Here is a 26,960-nt window from a genome sequence, read left to right on the forward strand (position 1 = left end):
TTAAATGTGAAACCCTAATAGCTCTGGTTCAACTAAATTTATTAAGCAAGCCAATTTAAAAGTTTCCAATATATAACAGGATGTACCTTTTACAAAACTGATTATTTATGATCTCAAAAGCCTTTAAATTAAGCTTATGATACATATTATTTATTATATAAACTCATAAATATATTCCATTTTTTAAAAGCGATATATGGCACTCACCATGGGCCAGGTGCTGTTCTAAACACGTTACATATACTAATTTGATTTGGTCCTCACAACTGCCCTATGAGGGAGATATTACTCTTCCTTCTTATAGATAAGGAGATTGAGGCACAGAAAAGTTGAATAATTTCCCCAAGATCCCACAACTAGTATGGCGGGCCTGAGACTCAAACCTCAGCAGCATCACTCTAACTTTAATATTATCCTCATCATCAAAGATTTGTTCAGGAATGGAGTCAAAGCTCTTTATGAAGCACATATGAACTCACTTTATCACTTGATGTCAACCTTGACATAATATTTTGTTAGTTCGTTTTATTTTAGGAAGAAAAGTCTGACAGTTAAAGCCTTTTATCTGAACTTTGTACTTATGAATATAATTTCCCCAATATGCTTTCCTACAGAAAGCACAAATATGGGAATCTATTCTTTAAAAAAAAAACCAGCTAGATAAATAAAGCTTATAGATAAGACACTCCAACAAACAATAGCATGTATTCAAACAACGAGTAAAAGAGTTTATATGGGTTGACAGAGTGCAATTAGGCTGGGAATACTAATTTTCTAAATGTGCCCCAACCTGCTGCAACTTATTTGTAGAATCAGCCTGTTACTTCAAAATGTTATTTGGAAAGATTGAGGATGCAGTGGTTTGGTGGGACGTTCAGATAATATTAACAGGATGTTCATTTTAAGGAAGAGAAAATTTTGAGGAAGAGTTACAGATTTATGTTATTTCTCAAAGGCATAATGATTAAATATTCATTTGGAGAAGTTGAATAGAATAGTAGAACCCTATAGAATTAATGTGAAGGTCTATTGACTTGAATTATTAAGAGGGGGAAAAGTATGACTTTGAAGTTCACTATCTCTTCCATATATAACTTACTCAGTTTCTATGCTATTTCCCACCAGCACTCCTTGCAAGATTCAGATGAGCTTTCACAGGTATTTGAACATGCATGTAAAAAATTTCCGTTCAGGTAAGACTAACTTTGACTTTTACACTTGGAAGGAATTCAATCTTATCCAACCCCTTCACCCTTTAGAAAACTTGTTCAAATGTCCAAACCATGCATAATCTTAGATTCTGCTTCTCTATTGAGTCCTATTGTGGGCTGTCTAAATATTTAGAGTCATCACATCTCAGCAGTTAGGAAGAGTGTTGATGAAAACATACTATGCCAGTTCCATGCCCTCTGGCATCAAGGTCTGTGACTCTGAGCAGCAATATCTAATGAAGGGTTTAGAAACAGTATTTCTCTACTCTGTTCTATTTCCTTTTTTTTTTTTAAGATTTTATTCATTTATTTGAGAGAGAGAAAGAGAGAGAGAGAGAATGAGCCAGGGAGAGGGGCAGAGGGAAAGGGAGAAGGAGACTCCTTGCTGAGCAGGGAGTCCAATGCGAAGCTTGATCTCAGGACTCTGAGATCACGACCTGAGCCAAAGGCAGACGCTCAATTGACTGAGCCATCCAGAGTGCCCCTGCCCCTGTTCTGTTCTATTTCATTCAGAAACAAAATGAGTCTTTCTGATCCTTTTATTGCATGGAATATTTTCATGTTAATAGTGTTGGCTCCTTCTCATGTGGACCTTGGGGGGGGGTGGTGCTGGGTCCCTGTGGTTCCCCCATTGAGACCATCTGTGTTGTGGACCAGTGACAACACTTCAAAAGGTAGAGCAAGCCCCCATCTGTGCTACACGCTACTAATTTTCAGATGCTCTGGCTTCCACCTCTGACTTTCCCACAGAGGATCCTGGGAAGTGTCGGGCCTGAATAGACTCTGAGTGGGAAGAATGAGAGTCCTGCCATGGGCATGAGAGAAGAGGATCTTCAGTTAGCAGTCTTTCTTTCCAAGCCCCCCTTGGTGCCATAGCACATTTCAAAATCATAGTTTTTTGACCCATTGTTTATCACATTTCACAACTGGCAGACATTTTGAGAACTCTGCAATTCAGTACCAAAAGGTAAACTTGTAACAGGTAATTGAAATCCTGTGAATATTTGAGTCTTATGAATATATGACTCAATGAATATAGATTGGAGTCCAATGAATATAGGACTCAAATACTTGGAAAAACATTCCCTCAAAAAGCAACAGGAAACAATTGTACTTAATGAGCAATTCTGAGCACAGTTTTCTGGCCGGCAGTTTTAGATGGCTATTAAAATCTCAATCAAGTTTTCTTTCAAAATCTTAATTATAATCTCTCCATATGAACTCAAGCAAAATAGTATTGAAGTGAACCTGTTATGTGTAGTGCTGATCATTTTAAATGTTTGTTTAATATCAGTATTTATAATTCATGACAGCATTAGAATATTCAAGTGAATTAAAATTCTTCATATCTGAAAGAAAACTAAACCCCTATTTAATAAACATTGATTGAACCCAAACTTACATGTAGCAGACACCGTCATCTATCTAACCAATGTTAACTGTCCATCTGCCTCATAGAGCTTTGACTTTGTTCAGTTATCAACCTTCTCTATTACGGTCATGGTCTTCAGGGAGTTACCGCCATCCTGACCCTCAAAGGATGAATGCTTTGTCAAGTCCTGGGGGCCTGGTGGCTCCGTCTATGACTCATTTAGGCCTGGGCATGAGATGAAGTTGCGCCCAAGGAGGATGAGGAGAACTCTGCTAGGGATAGTGCTTCCAAATAGGGGTTCTTGCATTTAAAAAGAGACTCATGGAGGAAGTATTCTGCTAGACATCATCAACTTTGCACGTGATTCCAGAACAAGGGTGGTCATTGTGCAATCATGAGAGGAACCACCAAGAGCAGAGCAGACACATATTATGTCAGAGTGGAAAGATAAGAGAAACCTGGATCTTTGATCTGCTGTTCAGATACTGAATTAGACATTTTTGGGCCATCCTAATGGCATTCCCTGTTGTATGACATAATAAATTTTCCTTATTGTTTAAATGGTTAAGTTGTAGTTTTCTGTTATGTGCAGATGAAAACAATCTAATTGATAAAAGACTATAGCCTTGAACTTAGTGATGAAAAAAATCTCATGAAAGTTGATGCTTTTTACATGGCACACGGCTTAAAAGGATAGAGTTATGTTTACCAGAAGCAAAGTTAAATAGAGCGCAGACAGGAGAATAAGACTGCAAGAAGGAACAGGAGAAAGAGCTTTACAGGTAGGGTGACAATATAGTTTATCATCCAAACTATTACACTTTGGAGTGTGAAATAAAAGCTTAGTAATACTAATATCAAGACAACAGGAATAAACCGGGACTGACCCAGGCAAACCAGGACACATGGTTGCCAAAATTATAGAACACAGAACATAAATAATGCCTTGGAGGAGGGAAAGTATGAGATGTCCTTGAGAGAGAGTAAGTGGCCCAATTTGGTTTGCAATGTAGACTAGATGGGAGGGCTGATAGGAGATTATATTGGGACGGTGATGTAAATGCCTTGAGATCCAAGATAAGGTTAGTACTTCATTTTGTTCACAGCGGGAGGCTATGAAATTTCTGGGCAGGGGAGTGGTGTGATCAGACCTATGCTTTGGGAAAATCAATCGGGAAGCAGAGGAGATGAGCAAAAGGGGGAGAAGTCTGTTAAGTCACTATTGCAGTAATCCTTCTAGGTAATGAGCCAAGCTTATAACAGTGGGAAAAACAAAGGGAAACATGCCAATAATGAGGACAAAAGGGCAGAAAGAAAGAAAGGCTTAAGGATAAATTTTGAGACTGCCTACAATTGTGGAGTGGGAAATAAAAAGAGAAGTAAACAGAGGACGTAGAGCGGGAGTGTTCTAGAGTCTGAAGAAAATGATCTCGTCAAGGAACCCAGGAAAGAAGAGACTTTCAAGGAGGGGTGGGCAGGTGGTCCTTGATTGGTGCTTCAGTGCCGTAAGGAAATAGAGGAAGTTAATGTCCAAGCAAGAAGGCTGTTGGTGACCTCCAAGAAAGGGTTTGACAGTGACAAAAACAGGGAATTTTTTTGTGTTTCCTTTGCCTTTCAGAAAACCTTGTCAGTGGAATCAGTGCAGCAATTCCCCAAACCATCTAACCTTAAAAGACCTGACAGTGGGTTCAACTGAAATAATGAAACCATTTTGGTGACTAGAAGGTGGAGCTCTGACATGGCTTACAGGTGTGTCATCCTACTTCAATCTCGGCTCTGCATCACTCTCTTCACAAAGCCAGAGTCACTTCAGTATGCTTCTATCCCTTCTGTCCCCAATCCTTAAGCTCAGGTCTATCTGATCTTTGAAAACTCTGACCTTAGACAAGAGGGATTTCCACAGCTTCAGCCCAAGGCCTGTGATTCAGTATCAAATCTCTGTTGCTAATTCTGGCCTATATTTGATAACGAAAGTTATACATTGTTCCTGAAATGCAATTTCTATTTTGTGCCTGATTTCTACTAGCTGATCTCTGTTCCTGAGGCTCTGTTTTAGTCACCTAGTCAGAAACCTCGTCTCCCTAAGGAGGAGACTATCTGTTCCCATCTGTCTTCCAGGCACTGGAGTTCTTCTGCTTAACTCTATACAGTGGCAAAGTCCCTATTCTCTTACTTGGCAGCAGACCTTCCTCAACCCACTGGATCCTAGAGTCTTAGGCGTTGCGTTCCATCCATAACAGACTATGCTTCTACTCCCCACTGGCCTCCCTGAAAAGCTTTCCCAGAATCCCTGTCTTCTGTAACTTTTCCTTCCACCGCCCATGTTCTGCTGTAGGACCAGGTGCCCAGAGCACCTTTGAGGGAGTCTACCTTTCTGTGTGTCCATTCCTCAACTGTTTCGATGTCCCAGCGCTTCCTGACTTAATTCATTCCACTGGGTTACAGATTGGGCGTCTGCCTTACCTGATACATGGTAATAGGTTTTTTAAAAAATCCAGTCTCACCTTTGCAAAGGGCATCAAGGAGATGAGAAAAGGGGAAGCTTATGTCTGTATTCACTACAAGTGAGAGCACTAGTAACTTGGTCCAGAAGAAAGAGATTCTATACTACCCTCATCCATTAATAAAATTCATGGCATGTGCTTCGTGTACTTGGAGATATACAGGAAGCAGAGAGAACTAATCCATGAACACAGATTATAGCAGCATATTTGTTGCCAATATTTGCAGTATGAACAAAGTTGTCAACAATAATATTTTGATGACAATACTTGAAATAAAGGTACAAACAAAGCCCATGTGTAATGTCAAACAGTAAAGTGTTAAGTTCTCTCTTTTTTTTTAAGATTTTATTTATTTATTCATGAGAGAAACAGAGAGAGAGAGAGAGAGGCAGAGACACAGGCAGAGGGAGAAGCAGGCTCCATGCAGGGAGCCTGACATGGGACTTGATCCCGGGTCTCCAGGATCAGGCCTTGGGTGGAAGGTGACGCTAAACCACTGAACCACCTGGGCTGCCCAAATGTTAAATTCTCTAGATGTCTATCTAATCTGATCTGATGGCTCTGGTAACTGAGCACAAACACAGACATAAGCTTCTCTCTCTCTCTCTGTTTTTTTTTTTTTTTTCCTTAAGATTTTATTTACTTGAGAGGGAGAAAGACAGAGATTGCATGAGTGGTGGGGAAAGGCAGAGGGAAAGGAAGAAACAAGGGAGAGGAAGAACAGACTTCCCACTGAGCAGGGAGTCCAACACAGGGCTCAATCCCAGAGATCATGAGCCCATGGTAGATACTTCACCAACTGAGCCACTAGGCATCCTGACATAAGCTTCTCTTGATAGGGCTATTTGCTTGGAAAGGGATTGGCTGGAATCCAGAAATATCAACATGATCAGAACCTTTCATAAAATGAAGAGAGGAATGCTTCCCCATTTCCAAGACAGCTGGGCCCAAGATCCATTACACCACAAAGAATAAATAATGTGTCCTCTTGAGGATGGTGATGAACATCATAACATTTGTCACTTTCTTATACAATTTTCCCACTGCATTGCAAGATACTTTTTATCATTTAACCTCCATGTCTAGCAAGTTGCCTAGCATATAACAGATATTCACTAAGAATTGTGTGAATGAATGAATGAATGAATATTTGATTGAATAAATGATAGAGGAGGAAAGAAAGGAAGAAAGAGAGGGAGGAAGAAAGGAGGGAAGGAAGACAGGGAGGAAGGAAGGAAGAGAGGAAGGAAGGAAGGAAGGAAGGAAGGAAGGAAGGAAGGAAGGAAGGAAGGAAGGAAGGAAGATGGTGATAGAACTACAGTCTTTGGGCACTTGTTGCCACCATGTGTGCTGGGGATGAGACATAATCCTATTATTTAGAGAAAAAAAAAGCAAAAGCAAGAATGCCTAAATACTACCATGATTAACCTTTCTCCACAACTTCATTAACATATACGAAGAACTGGCAAAAGGAAGAGGCAACGGGGAGAGTCTACACAGGATCATAAATCCTTCCCTCCCACAGCAAGACAATATGGAAAGGAAATCTGTAAAATGCCCTGATTCAAGTTTAAGCTTCAAAAGTACTCTAATATTTCCATACCTCCCCAACCTTGATGAAAAAGAATATTCTATTTAACGAAGTGTTTTAAAAATCATATTTGAAACAGTTACAGTAAACCAAGTATTTGTTAATTTGAGAAAACATCTTCAAAAATCTATTCAGGTGTGTCTTCTGAAGTACAGATCAAAATGGTGCATATCTATTCAACAGTATTCCCACAATTAGTGAAAAAGTAGACTAGGAAATGATGAAGTTTCTTTCAAATAACAGGGGGTGGGGGGGAAAAAGTCTAGATCTGCCCTGAGAATACAGTTTGCCACTCGCCTTAAGTGCTCGGCTATCGATCACTCAAAAGCTGGCTGGTAAAAATTGGGATGCGCTGTAAGTGAGAAAACATGTACTAGATTTCAAAGACTTTGCACAAAAAGCCATAGGACATAATTTATTGGTAAATTTTTATACTGATTACATGTTGAAATATTTTGGATATACAGACTTAAGTAATATATAATTAATTTCACCTATTTTTAATTTTTAAACATTAAAAATTGTGTTTACTATAAAACTTAAAATATTATTTGCATCATATTGCCATTGGATAGTATGGGGCTAGATTCTCTTTTTGCATCCCCTGGCCCATCATCATTGTAGGTGGCTCAATAGGTCCTGGGTTTCCAGAGAAACCAGAGCAGATGGAAGAGCTACAGAGGTATCATGGGTATAGATTTTTAAACCTTTACTTAGCATGCAAAACTGACTGGCCTTCTAAGGTAGAAGTATAACATCAGACATGAGCAGAGCTTTTAGAAAACTTTCCGTCATGTTTCTTTATTATATTATCTTCATCTTTAAAAGATAAAATGGTCTGCAATAGGGATTCCACTAAACAACTGAGCATACATTTGTGGGTGGATTAAATAAACACACGTGAAAACTCTAGTGTGCTGTGTGGGTATTTGACCGTGTGGGTAAATGACTGTCCTGTCATTTGTCATGTTCCTGAATTGGACAGAGTTCTGGCTTGGCAATCACATCTGAGGTCTAACCTGCAACAACCCATTTACTACCCGTTATTCCTACATGTTCTAACTAAAACAGATCAGAGAAATCAACTCACAAAATCAATCTACCTTGATTGGTTTTTTTCCTACCTTCCTTTCTGAAAGCAATGTTATTATTGTTTCTTTAGACATGTGCTAATGTATCTACGATTTCTAACCTAGCTTTTCTTGGCCATGATTTTTTGCTGATCAACTAGGATTCTCAGGTAACCTTTTTATAGACATCAGCTATTTAAATGCAGCAAGTTCAATAAACTTTTTTTAAGTGAACTAATCCCTTCCTTTATCTAGCTCCTCATCTTGACATTTAGGCATACCTTCTTCCTGGTATGTTTTTATCAGGTTAGTGTCCCTGTGAGTGGCTAACGCTTGTAGATAATTTGCTAAGGAGGGGTGGCTCTCTTTTCTTAGGGAACTATCCTCTTACGTAGAGAAGGCTCTCAAGAACATCTATATCATATATAGTGTGTACGTATACTATAGGGTATGAAGCTTTTGGAAAGTACTTGTAAATCAGTCCTGTAAACCAGTAACCAAAGAACCAAGGAATGTTCTTTCAAAATGCCCACGCAGAACTCAAACAAAACCACCTCTGATGTTATGACCTATAAAGTAGGTCATGAATATAACCGGAAGCAAAAGTTGTAAAATCTTTTTTTTTCTTTTTTTTTTTTTGTAAAATCTTTTGACGGCCCCAAACTTTTATCAAGCGTAAAAGGAGAAAAGCAGAAATGAGCTTAAAAATTCCCCCAAGGTCTACGATGGCCAAGTCTCAACTATGAATTCCTGACTCTTATCTATCTTTAAATTACCAGAATCTATTTCCTGGCACCGAGAAGACAGTCAATGAAAATTTCCTGAAAAAAGAAAGGGAGGAAGGAAGGGAGGAAGAGAGGAAGGGAGGACGAGTGGGAGGAAGGGAAAGAGACATAGAAAGGAAAAGAGGCTCCACTTTGTTGATTCGCGAACAACGTAACTGCCACCTGAATGGACGGTATTAGCTATGACAAATGTAGGATCTGACAGGACACTTGTGTACCTGACACCGTGGCCGTGCCTTGGTGCCAGTGTGTCCTCACCCCTCCACACACTCATATGCAGACAGTTCGTATGGCTTAGAATTCATGCCTCTGCTTATACTTTTAATATATTAAAAATATTTATTCATATCACATATCCAGTGGCAGGACAGCTTTATTTTTTATGGTACTATGAGAATCCACAGCCCTCTCATTTACATTTTTATCATTTCTGTATATTTGGGATCCTACATCAATTAAGAATAATTTGGGAAAAGCAGAATTGAAAAAAAGGAGATATGAAAAGATGGCTAAATACAAATAGACCCCAGGTAAGATTATAGTACCTAATATATATTTTTTTCATCTCCATCCTATTTACTGGTCTAGCTTTTTTCTCTAATTCAAAACATCCACAAGACATACATTTTTTCTGGTTGTTTATTTCAAGCCATTATTATCTGGATTCACTAGCTGAATACGTTTATATTTTTAGACCCACCTCATTTTACTTTATAATGCTACATTTTCAGTTGGCATCTCAGCTATTTGATGTTCTTCTGGGATTCTTATCTCATCCCTTAAGCCTCCTTTGCTCCATCAGTGGTGGTTCATTGTTGCATTCAGACTAGTCCCTATTACACATAAATTATTGCTCTTTTCACTTGCTCCTAACTCTGTCCTTCTATAAATTCTTTATGCAGTCAAAGGGACTAAATAGAGGAAAAACTCCTCCTGGACCCCCTCAATACATCATTTGCGTGTCACTGGAGGGTGGTAGAAAAGGAATGGGTTTTAGAACCAGGAAGACCCTTCTGGTTTCAAATTACTTAATTTTATGCAAATTACTTTTGATTTTTTGAGTCTCAGTTTTGTCTTTTGCAAAAGGATGATGATAATACAAAATGATAGAACTGCTGTGAAAATTAAATTAGCCTCTCCCAAAATTAACATGTGCAAAAGCATTAGCTTCTAATACAATGAGCACCTACCATAAGAAAGCTGAGAATCAATGAGGTCAAGTAATTACACAAGTTAGCAGTAGATCCAAGATCTGAACCCAGGTAATGTCTGATTCTAAATCGACCTCAATAATTATTAGTTCTTTTTTCTCTTCCAACCGAATCTAAACATGCCTGTCCCTCATGGACGCATCCTATCATTGAGTAGCCAAAATGCCATGTTCCCAGAGAAGCTTTATCTATAGCCTAAGTCAAAACTGATGATTTTCTTTGCTAAGCTACCATAGCATTTCACTAGCTATTCATTAATACATCAAACTGTGACTTAGTGCCTCCTAAATCTCAGTCACTCCTCTAGACCTGGGATGAGTTTTCGAAATGTTAAGGTTACATCAGCATGAGCCTGCACCCCTGCCTGGACTGTAAACCTCCTGAGGTCGGGAGAGTCCTCATTATTTTCACTCTGGTTACCGTTGTCTTTATTCACTGCAAAGTAGGTTACAAACAAAGGTTTAATACATCAGGGACACATTCTAATCTAAGTTCTGCCACTGTTTGGGCTGCACGACTATGAGCAAATCTAATTTTCCTAAGCCTGGATTTCATCATCTCAACATGATTACAATCTATGTTGCATTATTATTGTGAGCCATTCTGTGAATGACAGAGCCTTACACAAATATAAAGGGTCATGTTGTTGCTACTGCTGGTGTCTCACATTAATGAGTGCATGAATATCAGAAGGAATATTCTGCAGATCACTTGTGCACTAGCAGCTGTAAAGTCCAAAGTCTGGTTCCACACCAATGCTTTCTTAATTCCATTAGCCCATACCTGTTGTTTAGACTCTGCTCAGAATCGGTTTCTGGGCTCTGATGGCCGCCTGCTGGGAAGGGGTCCTGGTCCTGCCTGCTGGTGATTCTGATGTGGGCTGCTGACCCCCAGCACTGTGGACTGTATGTGTAGGGCCTCATCCCACAATCCTGTTCAGTTCCCCAGGTCCCCTGGACTTGCCTGTTCTGACCAGCCCACCCTGACTTACTCATGTGCACCTTTTTTTGTTGTTGTTTTAAAGATTTTATTTATTTATTCATGAGAGACACAGAGAGAAAGAGAGGCAGAGACACAGGCAGAGGGAGAAGCAGGCTCCATGCAGGGAGCCCAACGTGGGACTCGATCCCGGGTCTCCAGGATCAGACCCTGGGCCGAAGGTGGCGCTAAACCGCTGAGCCACCCGGGCTGCCCTTCGTGTGCACCTTTATGAGACCACACCACGTCTTTGCTTCCTCCATACGGCCCTGCTCTGTCCTACTTGTTAGTGTACCAGTTCCAGGCTACCATCTCTTCGGTAACCTTGGGGCAGCACTGGCCTCTGAAAACCAAGTGACCCTCCAAGAGAGCTACTTGCCAGAAGCCTGCCTGCCCACAGTCCATGTTGCCATCCTCACTTGGCCTTCTCAGTCCTACATGTACCACCAGCCTTCTAGACCCTGTCATCAAACCCATGTCAAGTGCAAAGGCTACAGGTCTTCAGGGGGAAAAAAAAAACACTCAAATCTTGTGGTCTGTCTGAATTTCCCATCCCTTTTTTCCTATGCTCAGCTTTTCTAGGCTTGGCCAGTTTATTTATTGCTCAAGCTTGGACTGCTTTAGCTCCTTACAGTTTGTGCTTCCATGCCATTAACCTGTTTTTACATGGTTCCTTTGCAACCTTTCATGTGTTTTCTCTTTCTGAGTCCTTTAAGTTCTCCCTTCTAAGTGAATGAAGCCAAGACACTGCATATTCACATCATAAAATTTATGCAAATCCAATTAATCCAATCAAAGCTTGTTTGTATAAAAGCCTGTCTTATGTGCTCTTTAAAGTCACTTCCCATGAATGGAAATCTTAATTAGATGACTAAATTTAGAAGGATAGAGCATCTTGCAAGAAAACCAAGAACATTTAATCCTTTTTTTTACATTTAATCCTTAATACCATAAACTGGAAAATATGAATTTCACCTACCAAGAATAGTACTGCTCGGTTTCACATAAATTTCAATCCATGCTTTCTAAAAAAACTAGAATATCATGCTCTCAGATTTCTAGAGCAACACATAGATGTATATATTTCACTTTACCTTCCAATTTAAACTGAGGAGATTAAAGATATTTACTACACAGGTGAGCCCACCTGCTATGTAATTTAGAAAATGCAAGACAAGGTATCCTAATTATAGAAGAAAAACATAGCAATAGTAACAAAAATACCCTTGCCAATTTAAATTTTACTTGTATATATCAATGTAAGCTTTCATAGTTGTACCAATACCAATCTTTTAGCGCTGTCCAAGTTGCAAATAATGATTGAAAACCATGTAATATGTATGTCAGAGAGGTTGTCCTCTTAGGCACTATCTAATTAAAAGTTTATTTCACAGCAGTATTTTTATTTTAAAGTAGGAAAATGTAAGCACTTCTGGAACACACTTGGCAGTCAAGATCAACGTGATGACTATTTCTCTAGATTCCTTAAAACTCTAAAACAATGTTCTAATGTTTTCCTTTTAGTAAACTAAATTAAAATTAGTCACAGAAACAGAATTACTTGTAAGACAGGCAGATTTAGATGTCCCATTTTGCAGACAGAGAAAGTGAGTCTAAGACATTAGAATGTGTATCAAAGATTTACCTCTTCATGCTGGTAAGGGAATCCCTGCGTATTATCGTAATGTATTTTCTACTATGTGTCCTTAAGTTCTGAACCTTATTATTTCTGTGCCATCTGCCTTTCCATTACAGACATTCTTGGAGTCCCTTCAACAGGAAAGGTTTCTCCAGCCTAAATGGCTTTGTATATGTATGCTCTTGCCCTTCCCTCACTGCCCTGACTAGCCAAGGGCGCCTCCTCTCAGAAATCTCATTCCTTCTGTCTTCCTCTCTCAGGCCAGTTTTCAGAATTAGTCTATTTTAAGTCTCCCGTAACACTAAACTTTGACTTCCTTGAGGAGAGGGATCCTTTCTTCCATCTTTGAATATGCGGTGTCCATTACACATACAAAGCCTTGTCCAGGGAGAATTCAGTAACTGTTTTTTAATGGACAAACGAAGGAAAGAATTATTGAATTCCAAATCATTGTACTTCAATGTGATTGCTAGCAGGCTATTTCATTTGCACCCATTGGAAAGGTAGGCAGCTAATTTGCACTTGGTTGATTTTTCACTCTAACTGGGAAATCTTGAATTTCAATGAAAAGTATTCATAAGCGATAAAATCCCAATTTCATTTTCCTGGTTCCTTCTGAAGCTAATTGAAGTTGTAAGTAATTTGCCTACCCAAGCAGCATTAAATCTTTCTTTACTCATTAATGTCATTTTCTAAAGTACCGCTAATTTTTATCACTCTCTAAGGAAACAAACTCTTCTCAAAAACAGTTCTATGTATTGAGTCAAACGTTTCAACTCTTAATTTAGGATTAGTAATGAAAATGTACAGACTATGATTCAGAGATCTGAGTGACAATAAAGTCATGACTTATTTCATTTAGAAACTCTGCCAGCAGGAGGACACCTGAGTGGCTCAGTCAGTTGGGCATCCAACTCTTGGTCTCAGCTCAGGTCATAATCTCAGGGTCCTGAGATCTAGCCCCACATAAAGGCCTGTGTTAGGCTCTGTGCTCAGCGCAGAGTCTGCTTGTCTTTCTCCCTCTGCTTCTGTCTGGGCTGGTGCTCTGTCTGTCTTCTCTCTCAAATAAATAAATAAAACCTCTGAAAAAAAAAAGAAAGAAAGAAAGAAAGAAAGAAAGAAAGAAAGAAAGAAAGAAGAAAGAAAGAAAGAAAGAAAGAAAGAAACTCTGCCAGCTAGCTGAATCCTACATCAGAAGATCAAAAAAAGTTTTCTAATTTACCAAATAGACAAATTTTCAATGTAGAATGTATTGCTTATTTGATTTACAAAATAGAATGGAAGATGATATGCTCTTTAAATCCACCAATTCATTCTAAAAAAAGAAAAACAGAGGGAGAAGTATTGAAATACAGAATATGTCACATCTGATTAAGAGAAAGCATATGCTACAGAAATGCTTACAGAACTGTAACAATTTACAGTTGTAAAAGTTTGTGCTGTGTACAATTAAAGATGGGGGAAATATGGTTACAGAAGTAAAAATATGATGATGTTAAAGATTTTTAAAACAAAATGATAGGTGTTTGAAATATTCTCCATCTGAAGTAAATATTTTGAACTATATTTTATATGACTGATTAAATTTACAAATAAATGAATAAATGAAAAATTAATGTGCATGGGGAAAATATCTGAAATCAGGGATGACTGGTAACTAAAACATTAAAAAATGGGTTTTGGAAAGATAATTTGGACTTTATAACGTAAGTATCTAGCAATGGGTACCCCAAATAACTTCAATTCCTGCTTCTCCAATTGTGTTCTTTAAATACATTAATAATTACTAATATCTACCATTTGAAAGGCATTATATTAGGCACTATGTAGTGAGCAAGAGGCAAAAATATACAAGACATATTTTCTAAATTTAAATTCCTTTTTATGGGCAAAATACTCTCATGTAATTAGTTGTAATACATAAATATGTAGTGTACTACATTTTATATGTGACATACAACTGGAATTTTAACAATTATCTGACTGCAAGACAGCAAATCCACTTAGAAGATGTTGCCTAGAGTTCTACCTCAAGGACTGAAAACCTAGATCAGTCTCATTTGGGAAGAAAATGCCACAATTTCTTAGCAATGTCTACTATGGTCATGGGAAGGAGACAGTGTACATCATCATCCAGTGCTTTTGTCTACCTGAAGAAAAGTCGAACCTACTTCCTTTACAAATGAGAAAATCAACCACAAGGAGACTTTATACTGACCCCAAGGCTAATGCATTAAAGAAAACAGTATGCAGACCTTCTGATGTATTTGCCAGGGGAGAAAGTACACCTGGAATACATCATTCAGTGCTGGTGCCCTACCTTGTCAAGTAAGGTCAGCTGGGAAAGCCAGACTCAAATCCATGCCATGTGAACATGAAAACTCTGTCGAAGAAAAGAGAAGAAGAAGAAGAAGAAGAAGAAGAAGAAGAAGAAGAAGAAGAAGAAAAAGAAAGAAGAAAGAAGAAAGAAGAAAAAGAAGAAGAAGAATCGTCAAAGTACTGAAAAATAACATCATATGATACTGGTTTCAAATGGTGAGAGGCCTGGAAGCAGACAAAACTCAGAGAGATAAACTACTTCATTGAAAGGTAAAGTGTTGGGTGCCTGGGTGGCTCAGTGGTTGAGCGCCTGCCTTCGGCTCAAGACATGATTCCTGGGATCCTGGAATTGAGTCCCGCATCAGGCTCCCTGCAGGGAGCCTGCCTCTGCCTATGTCTCTGCCTCTCTCTCTCTCTGTGTCTCTCATAAATAAATAAATGAAATCTTTTTCCTTTTTTAAAGAAAGGTAAAATGTCCTAATAGTGACACTTGTTTCATACACATAAAAGGCTATGTAAGGAATCATGAGTCAGTCTGTTGGTCTCCTGCCCCAGGTGGCGTTCAAACTCTTCCAAATCAAGTATCTAATGATACAGAGGACAGAACTACTTGATTTTCTCAAGACCTCAAAGGCAGTAAACAGCAGAAGTAATGAGGAAAGCTCACTGCCTCTCAGGCCAGTGAGTTTCTCTTCTTTCTTTCTTCCTCCCTTCCTCCCTCCCCTCCTTCCTCTCTCTCTCTCTTAATTTCAGATCATCATAAAACCTGCATATATAAAATGTATTACCAGAACTCACTATTTCCATACTTTATTACATTATCGCTACTGTACCTTTTCTTTGGTCTTGCTGTCTCTCCAGCTCCCTATCCCTCGTCCACAACTACACTTTTATGGAAAGTATCTAAGAAGACAGACTATTATTCAAAAAGGATTTTAAAGGCCAGGTAGATCACTGTTGACTAGAAGCATCAAAGGAGGAGTTATGAAAGAAGTGGGATTGTGGTTGCCTAAAGTAAAGGCTGGAAAGTATTTAAGCAGATGGAAATGATGAAGAGGGAAAATAACATAAAGCACAGCACAGTAAAGAACTGACTCCTCAAGTCACTGCTATTTTGCAGAAAATGGGACTACAGGATTGGACCAAATATTTCTACAATAATTTTAAGAGTATTTTAAGTCCCTTCAAAAAAAATGACTTCAAAACATACAAATATATAAATGTCTATGCTTTTCCTACATAATACACACACACACACACACACACACACACACCACTGTGTATTTCTTTCACGCCTCTAACTAGTTGACAAACTTAACATAATGACTCTGCCTTGGGTGCAGTAGCTATGCTATATGTTAATTATATATAGTGTTATATTATATTGTGTTGTATTAAAATAACACTATAAGACTTTGGAATCTGTGCATCAAAAATGGGTAGGTTTTTATTACATCCACTTGTAGCAAGTTTCAAACATAGTTTAACTTTTTGTCTAAAAATATTTGATGTTAGAAGCATAAAAGACATCGGAGAACCAAATGATTTGAGAATTAAATGTTCTTTTTCTTTATCTGTCACTACCTTTTCACTACTATCACAGACAGTGTCAATTGTAGATACAATATTCAGTGAAATCTTTTCGGTCAACAGTATAAAAGCCACGAGGGAAAAGCTCCCATAATAATCACATAGTCTTCCTCTCTCCCTCCCAACTAATACTGCTATGCGGAACAATTTCTTGCAGGTGATCTTAGCCCCACCAGGAGATGGCAAAAAATTTGGTAAGGGGACAAGGCCCATCTCTGTGTTAAAAGCACATATCTGCCATTTTGCTAAGGTATGTCAACTTCCTTGCTGTGGGGTTCTGGGCCACTTGTTTAATCTTTTCGTGCTTCAATGTCCTCATCTGTAAACTGAGATTACAGTTGTGCCTATCTTCAATGATGGGAGGATTCAATTAATATATATAAAGTACTCATGGTAATGCCTGATAAATACCCAGTGCCCACATATGACAGCTATTTGTATCATTCCTCATTAATTGCATGACCGTGGGCAAGTCCCTTAATTTGTCTGACCATTTGTTTGAAAATTAAGAGATGAAACTAAATGATTTCTAAGGCTGCTTTCATGACTAACAAATCTCAGCCACAAAGAAGCATCTTCTAACATTGGATTCACAAATCTTTTCCAAAAATTGAATGTCAAAAAGCGCCTGATAGTGTAGCTTGAATAAAGTGTTTACTGGATTCCTATATCTGTATTCTAGACTTAGCCCCAGGAGAAATAAAAAGGGGACCCCCAAATAATCATGTGATTAGGAGCCAGAATGAAGAGGAAACAAAGGTCTCTTTGTGAAAGACCAAAAGGGTTGTCACGTAGTTTTGACTAAGTCTCTTCATTCAGTTTAGTAACTGAACGAACCCAACACTGCAAAGGCACGTGTGAAGGAAGAGGTCATTGTCACCAACCCAAAGATAATATTTTGTTTTTTAACTGGAAATGTTAGGAATTCATTTTAAATTACAATATGAGGCTCCAGGTGCACTATCTCTATCCAAGACTGCTCAATTTTGGTGTCTGTGAAAACTTGGCATTCTGCTTTGAGGAGATCTCTGGAAATATAAGATGCTTCTCAGTATGAAAAGTGCTTCTGTGCACCCCAGTGTGAGAAAAAGATAAATCTGAAATCTCAATTAAAAAATCTTGATAGAAAAGTACAGTTTTTGCTGGCATGATTGAAAGCACTCTTTAAAAAATGGGGATCATCACATGAGAAAAACAATACACAATTTACTCAGGATAGAGGTTCTGGTTCTATCAACACAAATCCTGCTTCCCTTAGAGAGGAAATGCCACAAGCTATTTTGGTAATACGTAGATATGTCAGGACTACATCTGTATTTAACTGACCTATGATTTCATAAGTCTTTTATACTTTGAAAGATTTGAAGAAGGGAAAGTTGGGATTTAATCCTGGTTTTGGGATTTGGAACAAACCAAGTAAGCTCTTTTAGCCTCATTTTCAAGGTATGCTACTCACTGAATATTGTTCAGGGAAAGAGGGAATGAGGAATACAGGGAGAGTCTTGGAAAGTCACTAACATTTTATCAGAAAAAAGCCCAACCTAAAGAGGCTGCTACAAGTCTTTTTGCTATCTGTATGTTAATTAATAACTGATTTAATTAGAATTATGAATATGAAAAATGATTTTTTGTTGATGAAAGAAATGACTCTTAATTAGCATGATGAATGCTAAGAATAGAATCTTTATTGGTGAAATTAAATATTTTCAAGCTATGTGGATTGACTAAAATAGTTTGGACATTCTTTCTATCCTTGAATGAATAACCCATAAGACTCCAGTGAGGCCTGTAACCTATACTCCAGTGGCTTATTCTCAGCGGATCTTGGGTCCAGCCAGTGGTTTAGGATTTCTGCATGAAGCACATCAATGCAAGGGCACAGAATCCAACCTTGTCTGTGATGAACCTTTCATACAGGGGTTCATACACTTAAGACACCTCAAAGGACAAAGAGCTGTCAGTTCACTGAGCATACAGAACAGGGCATGTGGACTTTTTTTTTTTTTTTTGCCTGTTTTAACAAATGGTTTTTAAGTAACTGCATGCTCATCAGAATTTGGTCATTATAACCTCATTATCACAACCTTAGTTGGTGCCTGAATAACTTACCTACTGAGAATAACTGAAGAATTGGGTATGATGAAATTAGCTCTAGTCGGATTATAATACCCTGACTTTGAGATGCTTATGTCTAGTGATGGAAACAGGAATAAAAAGAAATACAACATAAAGCACAATATAAGGCTATTTTAATATCATAATCTGCTGAAGAGGCTAAAGGAGTCATAGAGGAGAATGTGGGAGTCCAAGAAATTTGCTTACTGCTAAGTCTGAAGAGATATAGCAGAATGTTCCAGAAAGTTGGGGGTTTTTTTGGAGGGAGAGAGGGGTGGATGGTGGAGCATTATAGAGGTTAGAAGCAAGAAAGATAAAAATTAATCCATATAAGAAGTTCCAAGTTTATTACAGACCAAATTATATATATGCACCGTATACACACACACACACACACACACAAACACATTCACTTACATATTCACTCACTGAGAAATATCCACCAAAAGACTGCCTTTAGAATCTTTTTTTCTTTTTTTTAAATTTTTTTAAATTTATTTATTCATGAGACGGGGATGCAGAGACACAGGCAGAGGGAGAAGCAGGCCCCATGCAGAGAGCCTGATGTGGGACTCGATCCCGGGTCTCCAGGATCATGCCCTGGGCTGAAGGCAGAGCTAAACCGCCGAGCCACCTGGGCTGCCCCTGCCTTTAGAATCTTAAATGCACCTGATCTGGGAAAAAAATCTTTCTGTTTCATACAACAATAACAAAAAAAAAAATGGTGGTTTTACTGACAGTGATTTTCAAACTACATCTGTCATAATAAGACTAAAAAAAATAACCAGCCTGCTGAGTGAAAACTGGCACTCTCAGAAATAGTTTAAATAGTACTGAATAAGAACTCCACATATTTTAAAATATCTTCCATCCAAATGATATTCTTTATGATTTTCCAGTCTGTTAAAAGGATCCTCCTAACTATAGGTTAAGATCTCTGAGATCAGAACTTGCCACTCAACTTGATGAATGAATGGGAAGGCTGAGCTGCTCTATTGGCTATTCCACTGGTTCTAAAAGCCAATGAAGTTTTGTCTTTCAACATGTCTTTGAACATCCCATTGCCATGTCTGGTTGTAACTGAGCCTATACATTAACAAATATATGGATACTGTAAACAGCACACCGATACATAATCGATATGCTTTAACTCACCTCTGTCTTCTAGAAATGTCACCATTTATGTTGGGAATGAAATTAGTGGGAAACTGCATGTAGCCAACAGAGCATTGGACTTGAAGTAATAGATTCAGATCCTAGATGTGTCATTTACCAGCTGGAGGGAACTGCTAAAGCTCCCTAGATGTATTACTGCACAGACTATATGAAAGGGTTAAAGTGAAAAATAATAGGTTTGCTTCATTCGTTTCACAGAAATGATTAAGCCACCTGATGTCATTTCACTATGTACTATCAATAAATATTATTGGCATTTATGCTAAAAGAGCAGCTATCAGTTATTGAGTACTTGATGCATGCTCATATTTAATTCTCATAAATCATCATGTTAAGTGTCATTATCTCAATCTTACAGACAAGGAAGCGGAGGCTTGCAGCTATAACTTGCTGCACAATATCCGAACGCCTGAAGGGCAGTGAATATACCTTCCTCATTATACAAGTTCAAGCAATAGCATTGTACCTAGTACCTAGTAGATGCATTATCATTTAAAACTTTTACAAATAACGTCCTTTTGGAAAAATGCTAGTTTAAAAATTAATATGATACAGCACATGCTTAACAGATGGTATCAATATTGTTCCCTGGAAACATTATTTTGTCTCAAACTATACAAAAGATTGGGATGTAGTCATGCTATGAGTGGTCATAATCATCTCCAGTGACCAGTGGGTATATAACCCATGTAATCTGCTCGCAGTATGTTTTCTTCATTTTGTCTCCAAAGTATATTCTCACCTATTTTATTCCCACAACAGCTCTGAGAGGTAGGAAGAAATAAGTCCACATTTTTCAGATAAGGTAACTGGCCCAGAAAAACCACAGGGATTACCAAGGGATAGGAGTTGGAGGGGACAAAGAAGACAGGAAGAGAAAAAGGGACAAGAGGATGGGGAGAAGGAGAAGCAGAGGGAGAAGGGGAGAGAGAAAGGAGAAGCAGAGGAACGCTAGCTGGTTTTTAGACCAGCCTCTGTCTTCCCCTCGGCATCACTGTCTCCTTTACCAGTATGCAAAGTGGAGAGGATCTTTGGAAAAAGAGAGACAAAAAGAAATGCAGGAAAGGAAGGAAAATATGAATGAATGAATATGAATGAGACTATCTAAGTGAGGGAAGGTCCTAAGAGACATATGGAGGAGTTTAATCAGATTCATAAACCCTCAAAGTGTGGTTCTAACTTTTAGGGAATCTTGTATATCTGACAATCTGATAAAGCTACAGAGGCTCTTACTAGAAAAATGTGTTTGTGTATATGTATGTGTGTATATATATATATATATATATTTACTATATATATATATATAGTATTTACACACAATTTCAATGAGTTTGCTGCACCCCAAATTTAGTGCTAAGTCCCATTTTAAGAAACATGCCTTAGAAATAGAACCCCTGCCCCGTAGTGTGCAGACCTAGAAACCAGACAGCGGTTCCACATAAATGCAGGTTCCTGCAGCAGTGGATCAGCATATGATACAGAGATAAGAACCATGGCTTCCGATCAGAATAACAGAAATATCTTTGAATCCCTTCTGCTGCCACCCACCTCCCTACAACATTTTGAGCTTAACAGGAAACAAAACAATCTCCTATACCACACTGAAACCATCATCTACACTGGGACACAGAGCTTCTGATCAAACCAGAAAAACTGAAATGGAGGGTAAAAGGTTTGATAAAATTTTGACTCCTCTAGTATTGAATCACTATGACCGAGTATCTTTAAAGATCTATTTAATGGGTTAGGATAAAGGGATGTAATAGAAGAACTAGAGGCACAGGCTTTGGGGATTCTGACACTGTCAATGGGGAACTCCTGGCTGGCACTCCAACATCTTCACATCCAAATTTCCTTCATAAGCTGAAGGTAAAAAATGAATTAATAGATTTAAATAATTTAACACAAGTCTGACACATAATCTGACTTAAACATATTTCTCATCTATAAGTGGATTTAATGATAGTACTACAGTGGTGAGCATTAAATGAAGTAATGCTAAATGTATCTAACACAGGGTCTGCTGCATAGGAAGTACTAGCTAGTGTCAGCCTATTTGAAAAAATAGAGGGATCATCAAAGGTAGGAATCATTGACTTGGTGCCAATAACAGAGTTCTGAGTTTTGCTACTCTTGCTTTTCAGACTCCCCAATTTTTGTGGGTGAGTGGGTTGAATCAGGTGGCCTCTTTCCACCTTTAGTATTTTATCAGCTCTGGAATCCACTGACAAAACACATTTTGCTAGGTGCCTTAAATAGATTATCTTGATTAATCATCACAACCTGGAGAGGACTAATGGTATAGCTAATACGTACTTAGCTGGGCACTCCTCAGATATCTAAGTGAACCCATTTCATACTCATGATAACCCTATGAGGTTAATACTCATATTATCTCCATTTTACAGTGGAAGAAACAGGTGTAGAAAGACTGGCTCAGGTTCACACAGCGGGAAAACGGCAGATCTGGGCTTCAAGTAGTCTGACTCCAGAGTCTGTGATCTTAACCTCTCAAGAGGTAGGCATTTTTATCTCCAGTTTATGAATAAGAAATTTTTGCCCAAGGTCACATGTAGAGTAAGTGAGAGAAATGCAGATAAGAATCCAGGCTTGTCGGACACCCATATCCGTGCTTCTTCAGCACCATGCGACAGGCATGTGTTCCAGGAGCTGAAATAGGAGCAGGCACTCAAGGCGAGGTTCATAGAAGAGGTCCATGGGAAAGCTTCAGACACTTTGATCTAATAAGCTGGAGGGCCTGGACACAAGATGTCTTTCTGTTATTATCTACCCATCACATTTAGTGACTCAACACCCTTGGGACAGCAGCAGTAGCTGCATCCCTCACAGTCTCAGAGTCCAGAGGAAGTTTCCTGAGGATGCAGACATTAGGAATCAGAAATGTTTCCTAACACTCAAATCTGCCCTGCAGATAATCCCTCATAGGATTATCATGAGTATGAAATGGGTTCACTGCCGGTTTTTTTCTGCCTTGGTTCTGGCTCTATGAAGATGAATGTTCTAGCCCTGGTGTCCTTCAAATCACCTGTGTTGTTGCTTAATGATCTAAGGAACAAGAGCTGCTCATGGCCACTCTATCCAAAGTTGGGGTGCAGAAAATATTGTCATCCCCAAATCTTTCAATCAATGAAAAATCAAAGATCACTAATTAAATTTATGTCCATAAAATTATGTATGTGGTGCTTCAGCAAATGCTACACAGATCAAGGTGAATAGGACATTTTCAAAGAGCTTATAAAGCATGTTGTCTTTGGGGCACCGGGGTGGCTCAGCTGGATAAGCATCTGCCTCCGGCTCAGGCCATGACCCTAGCATCCTGGGATCAAGCCCCACTGTTGGGGCTCCCCACTCAGCAGGGAGTCTGTCTCTCCCTCTGCCCCTCCCCCTACTCATGCTCTCTCTCACACTCCATCTCAAAGAAATAAATAAGATCTTCAACAACAACAACAACAAAGCCATCTTTGTAAATGATCCCAAGTTACAGGTATTTTCTGAAAACACAATTAAATTAATATTTCACAACACAAAATAGACTTGAGGATAAAATTTAAAGTTTGAAATTCTTATACTGGAATTTTAATAAAGGAGAGCCCTATACAACTGTCCCCAAAATGTCCTAAAACACCCTCCATTAGACAATGTCCCTAGTCAGTTCCCAAACAACTTGAGAAAAATATACAGCCGGGCATTCCAGGACTCATCAATGAGACGCTAGTCTTCCCCTTCAGCCGTATATCCTCAGTGTTCCCCACACACCACTCTTAGAAACAAGACAAACCACTTGCTGTTTCAAGAGCACAGCCTACGTTTTCTGCTACCAAGTGGCTATCCGTGTAGCTGCTTCTGTGATGTCCTGATGCCAAATCCATTCCAGCCTCTTCTGCAAGTCACATCTCAAAAGCCACCATTTCCTTCATGAGGCCTTTCCCCTAGATAAAAACAAGCTTGTCCTCTTCTGAACCCACCAAAGGTCTTTGTGGTGTGTGTATATGTATGTGTGTGTGCGCACACTTCTATTACGGTGATTTATATTATGACCTTGGCATATTTACCTAATTTCCCAAATTAGGCTGTAAACTCCTTAGGAGTTTGGTTTATTTCTGAAGTTTCCTTTATAACGTCTACTCTGTCTGATGTCATGCTTGCAACATAGGAATTCAATAAACATTAACTGATTTATCATTTCATTAACCATGCTAATGATTTACTGATCTCTTATCTCTTATGGAGGATCCGCTAACGGCCAAGGGTGACATTTATGTATTATACCTAATTTAATATTCAAAATCCTGTGACTTAGGAAATTGAGGCTTAACAAGCTTAAATAAGTTGCTCAAGGTTACACAGCAAGTAGAGTTCCCAACTGTTAACATAGCAGCAGGATGTACTTTGGATCTGAATCCAAATTTGTTAGATTCCAAACCTGGGCTCCAAATCAACACTACATAAAAGTGATAAAACTGAAAAGATATATTGCTTTTGATTTTTAGATAAATGAACTTAGCAAGTATGAAACAAAACCACAGCTTGCGGTAGTGAGGAGAGCTAGTTTTCAAATTAATCTAAAGAATTAAAAAAAAAAGAATTAAAAATGACTTTTGAAGGCTAAAAAATATACAATACGAGGAACATTTATCAGTACAGTCCAAGAAATGGAAAAGGGGGGAGGAGACTGCCTGAGGCATTTATTTAGAATAACTTATGAGTAAACTGAATTTTGTATTATAATAGAAAAGGCTCCAGCTCTGGAGGTTGACCAAGTAGGGTTAAAATTCTGAGTATAACATTTTGTGTCATAACTTGGGCAAGTTACCTTATCTTTCTAAGCCTCAGTTTTTGCAAATATCAGGTGACAATAATAACAAATGCTTTCATAGATAATGCAAATATTAGACAAGTATAAGGTATATAACTCAACAAATGATGGGCACAACTAATATTATTATTATCAGTAATACTGTTTTCATGCAAAGTGACTGTGCTAAGCCAGTGTTTTTGAGAGGAAGGGAAAGACAGAGGTGCCATTACTGTTCCCCACCTCTCACATTGTGAGAGCATGCTATTCGGAGAAGCAGAAGAGGAAACAAGGGCCAGCAGCTCAGCTAGCCTCTAAAACCCTACATGTCCTTCTCTTCAGATGGGCCTCCTAAATTCTTTCTCTCGCAACTTAAGAACTAAAAGTCAAAACGTGGAAATTAAGTCAGATCCTCCCTTTGAAAACCCCCTCAATTTTTATTCTAGATGCCTGTCGCATTAGCCATCTCTTGTCCCCTCTCATAGAACATGTTCTTTAGAAGTAGTAGAAGTAGCATGGCATTTGGCATCAGTCCCATGGGTGTACAAGCACCACACCCACCATTTTTATTTTCAAGTGTTTCCATTTTATTATCTGATCCTCAGTGTCCTTAAATGTTATCTGAAGAGGAATGCTCTGAAGAATAAATGCAGTTATGGCTTATCAGTGCCCAGCACAGAGTATGCACTCAATAATGACTTCATTCCCTTTCTCCTCCTAGCTTCCCTGTAAGTGGGAAATAACCAACATCTTAAGGCCAATATGTTCTCGTCTCTAACTGGCACCTGCCACCATGGACGGAAGGTTAGGATCTGAAATGGTATCTCATTTAAGTAAGACACGGAATGGTAATTACCAAGGGCCAAGTTACAGACCTTATTGATTATGGTCATAACCAAACCAGTGACCTGAAAGAGACAGACTTTTTCTTAAATAAATAAATAAATAAATCACACAGAAAAATCCCTGGGCTATTCAGAAAACATGTGCCTGAAAACCCAACATCTGCAGAGAGAAGAAATCCCTAAAATGACTAAATTTCCTCTCCTCTCTCAGTTTTTCAAATGGAAGGGAGAGAACACAAACATGAAGGTGGACTTTTAGCAAATTACAATATCAGACAAAACAAAACAAAACAAAACAAGGCATTTTCTGGCGCAAGGTCTAACACTTGTCCAACCAGGACAGCCAAGCTGAATTCAAAGTCGACTATCATGGGGGCCTGAGATAAACGAAGTTACTTTGAAGTTACCAAGAAGTTCCTTGGTGGAATTCCATTATGCGTGTTAGGAACTTCTCATCTTCTGGGAAAAAAAAAAACAAAAAACCATGAAATCATTTTCCCCTAAAATCAAAGTAGACATGAATGTCCACACCCAGTGGGTCCGAGTGATGTTCCCAACATTCATTCGTTGAGATTGTCACGTTCCACCACTGGACCTCAAACTTCCCTTTCCCTCTCCTCTTCGTTTCCTAACTGCCCGTCACGTGTTGGGGGCTGGAGAGAGCGGGCAGCGCCGCGGGGAGGACACCTGCACGCTCGGACCCAGCCAGGACCCACCGCGTCCTCCGAAGAACCAGCACCAGGTCCCCTACCGAGAACTTCGCACCACGTTCACATACGTAGATTACGATGCGCTCGCCATCCTAATAATGACCTACGTGTGTGTGTGCGTGTGTCCGAAAACACACACACACACACACACACACACACACACACGCCGTAAATCCGCCAGGCCCTCGCAGCCAGGCTGTCAGAGCAAAGCACCTAAGCTGCCCCGAGAGCCAGAGCCGAGCCGCCGTTCAACGCATCTCGTCCTCCGGCTCCTGCTGGAATTTCCAGCAGCCCCTGCCGGGAGTCTCTGCCCCTGGCAGTTCCCGGAGTCTGTTGCAGGCGCCCGGTCCTGGTCAGCTTAGCGCCCCGGGCACTTGCATCTGGACGGCAAGGCGGTGGTGCCCCGGGAGCCACCCCCCACCCCCCCCCCCCCGCGGCCGAGGCCCGCTCCGGGTCCCTGGGCGCGGAGGCACCCACCCGCCCGCGGGCTCCCCTGCGCCTCGGCGGGGATCGGGGCCGCGGGCCGCCCGCCGCACGCTCCCCCGGGGCAGGGGCCGCGCTCGGCTCGCCAGGAGCTCCGCCGCCCCGACCTCGGCGCCCCCCCCCGCCCCCCGGGCTTACCACGAGCACGGGGACCCCGGCGGCCAGCGAGTAGAGGAGCGCGGGGGGCACGGCGCTGCGGTCCTCCGGGCCCGGGTAGGGCTTGCGGTAGGCGCTGTCGTGGCAGAAGAAGCCCTGCACGTTCACGCTGAACGTGTCGGTGTACTCGAAGTAGTACGCCAGCATCACCGTCCCTGCCATGATCACCATCTGGAAATAGAGCATGCTGCTGCCGAGCGCCGCGGGCCGCCGCGGGGGCCCCCTGCCGGGGCCGCGGGGCCGCCACCGGGGGCGGCGGGACGGCGAGGCGCGGCCGCGGGCAGAGGCGGAGGCAGCGCCGGGAGCCCAGGCGCCGGCGGGCTGCGGAGGAGGCGGCCGTCCCCCCGGGCGAGCCCCCGCTCCCCTCCCCGCCCCCCGCCCGCCGCCCG

At 40.1% G+C, this 26,960-nt stretch overlaps 1 protein-coding gene across 1 annotated transcript in view; it reads right to left on the bottom strand.

Annotated features, from left to right (window-relative positions):
• Positions 1–26,960, bottom strand: part of PLPPR5 (phospholipid phosphatase related 5) — a 121,463-nt gene that overhangs the window by 93,863 nt on the left and 640 nt on the right. The window contains exon 3 of the mRNA XM_077906988.1: positions 26,554–26,892. Within this exon, the coding sequence (XP_077763114.1) occupies positions 26,554–26,892 (339 nt within the window). The remainder of the gene's footprint in view (positions 1–26,553; positions 26,893–26,960) is intronic.

This window comes from Canis aureus, chromosome 8, assembly GCF_053574225.1.
Source record: "Canis aureus isolate CA01 chromosome 8, VMU_Caureus_v.1.0, whole genome shotgun sequence".
In the NCBI taxonomy this organism is placed as follows: Eukaryota; Metazoa; Chordata; class Mammalia; order Carnivora; family Canidae; genus Canis; species Canis aureus.